Genomic DNA, 7,623 nt, shown 5'->3' with positions numbered 1-7,623 from the left:
CCTTAGTGTTTTTCCTATACATTTATGATGGCTTTAAACTGATATAAAACTGTATAAGATTTATCCGTTTATGTTGTACTTTTTTGTCTAAAGCAAAACAAAACATATTCATTAAGTTTAGGACAAGGATTTCCAAAAACCCGAATTCTTTAGATTTATAATTGGGTGAATTTCAGATTCTATTTGAGCCGGTTGACAACTTTACCCCTGTAGAAGACAGGAGAAGGGATTCAAAGGGAGAAAAGGATGGTGGGTTATTTCGTCAAAGCGTAGACCCGTGTTTCACGGGGGAGTAATCTTTATGTTATTGCGTCATTTGACCCCAAACATTAGTTTGGTGAGATCGTTAATTGTGTTTTAACCTTTTTAATCAACTTTTTGACCCCTATCCAAGGTACGTACAATATTTTGGTTGGTTCCTTACTGACTTTGCTAAGATCAAGGATTTGTGAGATGTGCTTAATTGGCTCCAACTAAAAAGTATAATCATTTGCGATAAAAAAAAGGTATAATAATTATTTCCATAACAGTGCGTATAAAAAGAATTAGTTTTCTATTCACTGTATTGAAATTTTCGTAATAAAAATACTTAGCACATTTTTTTATGTATACTTTTGATAGTTTTTACGCCTCGTTTGGTACGCAGTTGACTCAAATGAGAATAGAATAAAAGAAGGAATGGAATGGAATTAATGTGATAATGGAATGATCATTCACATTCTCACATTTAGGTGTAATTTATAAAATGAAGTGGGAATGAATGTATTTTAAAATTATATATTTTATTGATTTCCACTTAAGTGGGAATGCCTATTCCCTATCATTTCATTGAGAATGCTCATTCCCACGTAAAGTGGGAATTGATGAGAAGTGGGAATGAGCATTCTAACTTCAAAAAAGAGGGTGTGTTTGGTAGAAAGGAATGAGAAGTGAGAATGATCATTCCATTCCACCCCATTCCCGCGTACCAAACGAGACCTTAAGGAATACATGTGACACTTAATTCCCTTAAATATTCGCGAGAATGAAGGTTAAGAGGGAATACAATCTCAACAATAGATTGAACCTGCCATAATAAAACTGAAACTTGACCAAAACAAACCCCCTCCGTGCCCCACCTTCTCTCTTCTTTTGTCTATTATAAAAAGACCATGCCATAACCATCAGTACTTTGGTTAGTTGCCCGTTATCATGGTTCTTCATAATCATGGTTTTTCATCTCACCTAAAAAGCATGATCAGATAATGGCTTTCACTAATAAGTGTGATCACATATGTGTAAGGTGAAATATTCAGGAACATATGATTGACTAAATCTTGAATGTATACATCACCAGTACCTATAGACGATACAATTGTTTCCAGATTGAAACTTTTTTGCACAGGAACATTAGCGGAGATTGCATTTTTGTCAAAAGGATGTAAAATAACAAGCATAAATGAGATCCAGAAAAGTATGCACCACAAGCATGAGTCATAACAAAAATGTGTGCTTCTAAGATACTTAATTGGTTAGTGACAGGAATGTGTGAAGGGAGTTTGCATCAAAACAGGCATAAGGAAAGCCTGACAATCTAGAAGAAAAGCTTGATATTCTCTAAGTTAACGTATGTTGCTATCTCCCCCTTCCGGGAACACAAGACATAAGGGAGAGGGAAAAAACAATGAGGAACTTGAAGGAATAGAGAACCATACAGTGAACGCATATAAGAGTATAAGATCATTACGATCAATGGCTCGACGTCGTGGGCCTGTTTGCATAGACTAAGATATGAGCCGTGTGCAATTATCTTTTCTTCCCATGTTCTCCACAAAATATGATAAGCACCGGTTTTTGGTGGCGTCCAACAACACAATAATTTTGATGATAAATACAAGCAGCTTACTTTCAATGAAACTGAATAATCAGTCAAACAATCAAACATAAAGAACTAATTCAATAAAAAGGTAAAAAAAATCATATATCAAAAGAAAAGTTCTACACATCTAAACTGCAGGAACAAAAGGAATTAAAGATTGAAATCATCAGGCTCAGTATGTATACCTTCCCAAGCGATATCCATCTATTATTACGCCAAGCTTGCCGAACTCTTAGATCAGAGACATGAAACTTCTTAAGCTGGATGGAGCCAAACAATCTAACAACACAACAATTATCCCTGAAAATCTTTGCAATCTTTCCAACCCTCCAACAGCAAAGATCAAAGGCCTCCGCAATATCACCAACAGCCCAACTCTCCCCTTCGTTCACAAGCAGAGGGCATGGCCTAATATCTTCTTCAGGCACTTTCTCTATCATAGGCTCCCCTTTGCTTGTCAGACAAAGCTCATATCTAACAGTGTACATGTTTCCAACTTTGGATAAAGTTCTTGCAGGAAACCAAGAGCCATAAGCTTCCTTTTTATTTCTCAGCACCTCAACCCTACTCCCTTCTTTGAACCTCATGATCTACAAATACAAAACCAAATTTAATTCTAGAGAATATTGAATATATACTAGTCAGATGAAAAATGATAAAAGTACCTGAAACAAACTGTTTCTACTGAGGTTTTAATTAGGTGAGAATCTGTGAGAACTCCTAGAAACCTGAAAAATGATGTATCATTCATGAAAATTTGTCTAACATTTCAAGAAACTTACTAAAACAGCAGATTTCAAGAAATTTCAATAATACTAATCCATACCAATCTTGATAAAAGGGCATGGACTAGAATAAAGATTGCAGCTTTGAGGAATTGGAATCAAAAGCAATAGGGGTTGATATCTGAACATTGTATAGCTTAAGAGTGTAAACCACAAAAACCATTGACCAACACTCTAACTATACATGAAACTATTAAAAAAGACCAAAAAAGTTTCAAAATGTAAAAATTCAAACGGCATAAAAAACGGGAAGGAAAAAAAAAAACAGAATCAAACAGGTGTACTACCTTATGGAATAACAAGATCTTCAGCAGCTTTTAGCCCATTTTATCAAAAACCCATCAACTATCTCAATCCAAACAGGGAACCCAAATAAAATTTTGGACTAAATACCATGAAAAGCAGTAAATCTACAAGTTTGCATTTTCTAATTTTTCCCAAAAATTAAGACAAAAGCAATTAATTAATTAATTTCAAGAGGTACTGACCTTTGGGGGAAATTTGGCAGACTGTATCAGCGGTTAGGAACGAATTCCACGCCTTTGTTTTGGCGGTGGGGACCACCAATCTCAAGAAAACGGCGTGCTGGTTTCTTGAACAAAAAAGAAAATTTAATGAATCAATTTTTTTATTATAAGTTTGTATGTTTTCCTCGGAGCTTAATTTGTAATTAATTTGGTTAATTAATTAACTAATGTTTATTGCTCAAAGGTTGCTATAGCGATAGTACAGATCAGCAAAGGGGTGAAAGAGATGCCTAACACTGAATCCAACGGTGAAAAGATGGCGGGGTCCACAGATGATTACGGATAAGCACATTGCTACTCTTTTTCTTATTTTTCAATAGGTTTTTTGAATTAGTCCCGTAAATCTCTAATCTTCTTTGGCATTAGCCCTCAAGTTCTGAGTTCATCTTGGTATTATTTTGCTCTTTGATTGGAGAGATTAATTTGAGACAACCTGAAAAATTGGGGAATGTTATAGCAATTCTTATGACTAGAGGGACTAATTTTAAGAGAAAATTTTGCAAAATAAATATTTAGCAAAATAGGGATTCAGATTATCTTCACTATCTAAAAAGTAGTGAAGAGATCACTACATAATCACAACCATTGATTATCTAGTTGGTGATTGTGATTTTTTCTTTTAGTGCAAATTATGAATAAGTGCAATACACGGGGTATGGTAAGTGTTAGATTTAGATTGTATCATAAACGCCTATTAAGTAATCAACGATTGAAATTAAAAGTAATGGTCTCTCCACTATTTTTTTGTAGTTGAGAGGATCCAAATTCGTAAAATAGACCTCTTTTTGACCTCTATTTTGCTAAATATTTAGCAAAATAGTCTATTTTGCTAAATGTTTAGTAAAATAAGTCTATTTTGTAAATTTTTCCATTTTAAGATAATCTAAAAGAATCAAGGGACCTAACAGTAATTTAACTGATTTAAGGACTTGGTCGAAATATTAAGATTTAACGAACGAAAGGACCAATTGGTGTTGCTTTTTTAGGGTGCTTATGCTAAGTTGATAATTGTGTTTGGTAAAACAAATCTGTATACTTATTAAAATTGATTTATTAAAATTGCTTCTGCTTTTAAGGAGTGCTTTTAAAAACAATCTGAGCACGTTTAAAAGTATCTTATATTTTTTGTAATTTATATACTATACATGCTCTTATATACTTTAACGTGATTGTTTACTACCAATAAACATAAAGATAAATTTGTATTTATTTTAGTCATTTTCACTCGTAATGATGTTCAAGCATGGTTTTACCAAACACAAATCAAACGGCCATTTTAAACAACTTATATAAATTGCTAAGCTTCAATAATACCATAGTGACCCTAACAAAACACTTTTTTCCAAAGAGGTAAGAGGGAAAGGTAGAAGATGCCACTGTGTGCAAATAGGTGAACGGCAATTTAGAGGTTAAAAAACTGCAGTGTGAATCATCGTAACACTATTATTATTATTATTATTATTATTATTATTATTATTATTATTATTATTATTATTATTATTATTATTATTTGCCCTAGGAGGGATTGGTTCTCCAGCTTTCAGGAGTTGGAAAGAGGGGATTTCGTGCTCATGGGGAATGATCACAAATGCTCTATTGGTGGTATTGGTACTGTTCGGATCAGGATGAGTGACGGGGTGATTCGGGAGTTGGTTGGAGTGAGGTTCGTTCCTCAGTTGAAGAAGAACATCATTTCACTTGGAGCTTTGGAGGCAGCTGGCTATAGGGTGACCTTGGCGGATGCACGCTTGAAGGTTACATTTGGGTCCATGATTGTGATGAAGGGCGTCAGAAGAAGAAATTTGTATTATTTGCACGGAAGCACGGTGATTGATAGGGAAATGACGACTTCATCAGATTCGGCTAGACTGTGGCATTGTTTGGTGCTGGGGTATATGATTGGTAATACCGTGCATTGGTTGTTGAGGAGTGCTATGACCTGCAGATTGAAGTCCTGTGAGCACATTAGGATGAGCGAGACCGTGGTGGAGTTTGGCACTTCTATCCATCGAGCGAGGGGTCTTTTTGGAGGTGTTCAGTCAGGCATTTGGGGGCCTTCCAAGGAGGCATCATTGGGAGGTAATCGTATCTTGGTTTCCACAGTTGGTGATTGTTCTAGGCATTATTGGGTCGCGACCAGTTCCCGTTGGTGTAAAGTCCTAGAAGTCAACAACAATTGGAAGAAGTGTATTGGCAGAAAGGTAACTCATTGTTTCAGCTTTGGTAGGGGTCCTTTCTTGCGTTGGTGCCGAGCTCACGGCAATAGGAGACACTTCATTGGTGTGGAGACTTTGGGGCGACGAGATGAGATGACAGTTTCGATGGGTCGTTCCTTTCTGGAGGAGGATCGGCGTTTGATGTCGAGCATTGGCATTGGTGTGCGGGCTTCGACATATTTGGGTCATCTTATGCATAGGTCGCCGACTGCTGCTTTAGGAGTTATTAGATCTGGTGGAGCTGCTTCAGATTTTGGGTCGCGTCGGATATTTGGATACCCAGCATTTGGTCACATCGTGGATGTGAGATTGGATCCGATTGCGCGTTTGGGGTTCGGAGGCTCAGTTGATTATCGTTTGGGAGCTTCTGATTTTGTTCTGAGCAGGTATGTCACTTTTGACTCTCGGCAGGTGGAGAGTGTTGATCAGGTCATTTGGATATCGCAGCAGGTGGAGAGTGATGCTACTCCACGTTGGGTGGAGATTACTCCACATACTCCAGATCATACTGCGTCATTTGGGATTCCAGCTAAGGTGACACAGGTTGGAGATCATTTGGTTTTGGATGCAGATGATGGATTGGTTTTGGATTCAGTTGCAGCTGGTAGATATAGTTTGGATATGGCCATTGGTTTACCTCAGGTGGAGGTGTTTGATTTGTCTCAATTTGGGGTCATTGGGAATACTATCAGTTGCAGATCGTTTGGTGATATTGGAGAAGAGTTGCAGACTTTTCTATTTGATTGAGGGCCTTTGGAGGCCGTTTGGGTGAACTACGTGAAGGCTTGATTCCTTGGGCAAAGGATACGTAGGCAGTCATTTTGATGCAGCCGATTTGGTGAGCGACATCGACATTTGGGGTGAGTGTTCACACTCTCATTTGGGTCTCAGCATGTGAGGCATTTGTTTGGTTGGTGTCGGCTCAGTTTTGGGAAAACTTCGCCGAGGTGGAGAATTGTGGAGAAGAATTGGAAAAAGCAGATTTTTGGTCATAAGTCGACTCATGCACAGGCATAAGTCGACTTATGGTAAGTCGACTTATGTTGGTGCATGAGTCGACTTACGTTCTGCTCTGGATTGTTGGTTTTTTGCTCTGCCAAGTCGACTTATCAGGTCTGATAAGTCGACTTATGATCTCTTCTCCAGTTGCTGTTTTTCGCTCTGCCAAGTCGACTTATGCAGACTGATAAGTCGACTTATGACGGGTTTTTTGGAAAGTTCAGGTTCCTATTTGCAGTCTGTTTGGGTTTCTGTTTTGGTATAAATACCAATACGATTTGAGGGTTTTGTGAGGAGAGTTTTGGGGTTTTGGAGCACAGAAAAAGAGAGATCTTTCTGAGCTATTTGTTAGGGTTATTGGTTGAGAGATTGAGAGATTTGTTGGTGAGATTAGTTGGTTCGTTTGAGCGATTTGTAATCTCAATTTGTACTCTCCTTCTCTATTAGTGAAAACCCACCCCCTTCTTGCCCCGTGGACGTAGGCAATTTGCCGAACCACGTAAAACCTTGGTGTTTGTGTTTTGTTTGGTCTTTCTCTCGGCGTTCGTTGGTTTGGTTTCTCAAAGCATCAGTCACAACAAGACTTACCATAAGTCGACTTATGCCTGTGCATGAGTCGACTTATGACCAAAAATCTGCTTTTTCCAATTCTTCTCCACATAAATCACACTGTTGACTAATATGTATTAAGAAACAAAATCAAATGCACTACACTATGTAAGTTCAGTTAGAGTTTAAGCAAAGCAGAGTTTCATCATGTTGGGCGTATCCTAGATTTATTGAAGAAGTGTTGGATAGGAATAAAAAGTCTCGGAAATAAAAAGGCATTCCACCTGCAAAAGTTAAGCTCTTGTGGTCCTCTCGGATGCCTTATTACCAAGATTTGGGACTAAGTTATGGTCGGCAATGAGCAGAGGTTGAATCTGACAGATGACAATATATTTCGTGTCAATCATTAGCCCCATTGAACGTAAAAATTTGTTGAAGAACTTTTTTAAATATAATTTTTGCTGGGGAGAAGTCACGCACAGTCAAGAGTTGATGGTCTTTACATAAAAACTAAAAATTAGTTTTAACATAAAACCTTAAGCTATTATGTATTAACTCTAACTCCAATTTATTACTCTTTACTATTCTTTTCAATATAAGACTATACTCATACCTGAATGTCGTAGCAATTTCTTAAAAAAATTATTTGCATAACCTTTTTTTTTTTTTTTGGGGGGGGGGGGGGGGGG

The 7,623-nt window shown here is 37.3% G+C and overlaps 1 protein-coding gene across 1 annotated transcript; it reads right to left on the bottom strand.

Moving 5' to 3' along the window:
* Positions 1,014-2,906, bottom strand: LOC109844925. The gene is made up of 3 exons (XM_020414097.1): positions 2,685-2,906; positions 2,524-2,586; positions 1,014-2,448 (listed from the first exon to the last, which is right to left on the bottom strand). The coding sequence occupies exon 3, from the start codon at positions 2,443-2,445 to the stop codon at positions 1,978-1,980; it is 468 nt and encodes a 155-aa protein (XP_020269686.1). The 5' UTR covers positions 2,446-2,448; positions 2,524-2,586; positions 2,685-2,906; the 3' UTR covers positions 1,014-1,977.

Source organism: Asparagus officinalis, chromosome 6, assembly GCF_001876935.1.
Source record: "Asparagus officinalis chromosome 6, Aspof.V1, whole genome shotgun sequence".
Lineage (NCBI taxonomy): Eukaryota > Viridiplantae > Streptophyta > Magnoliopsida > Asparagales > Asparagaceae > Asparagus > Asparagus officinalis.
Note: the sequence above shows the minus strand (reverse complement) of the source record. Positions and strands in the feature narration are given on the sequence as shown.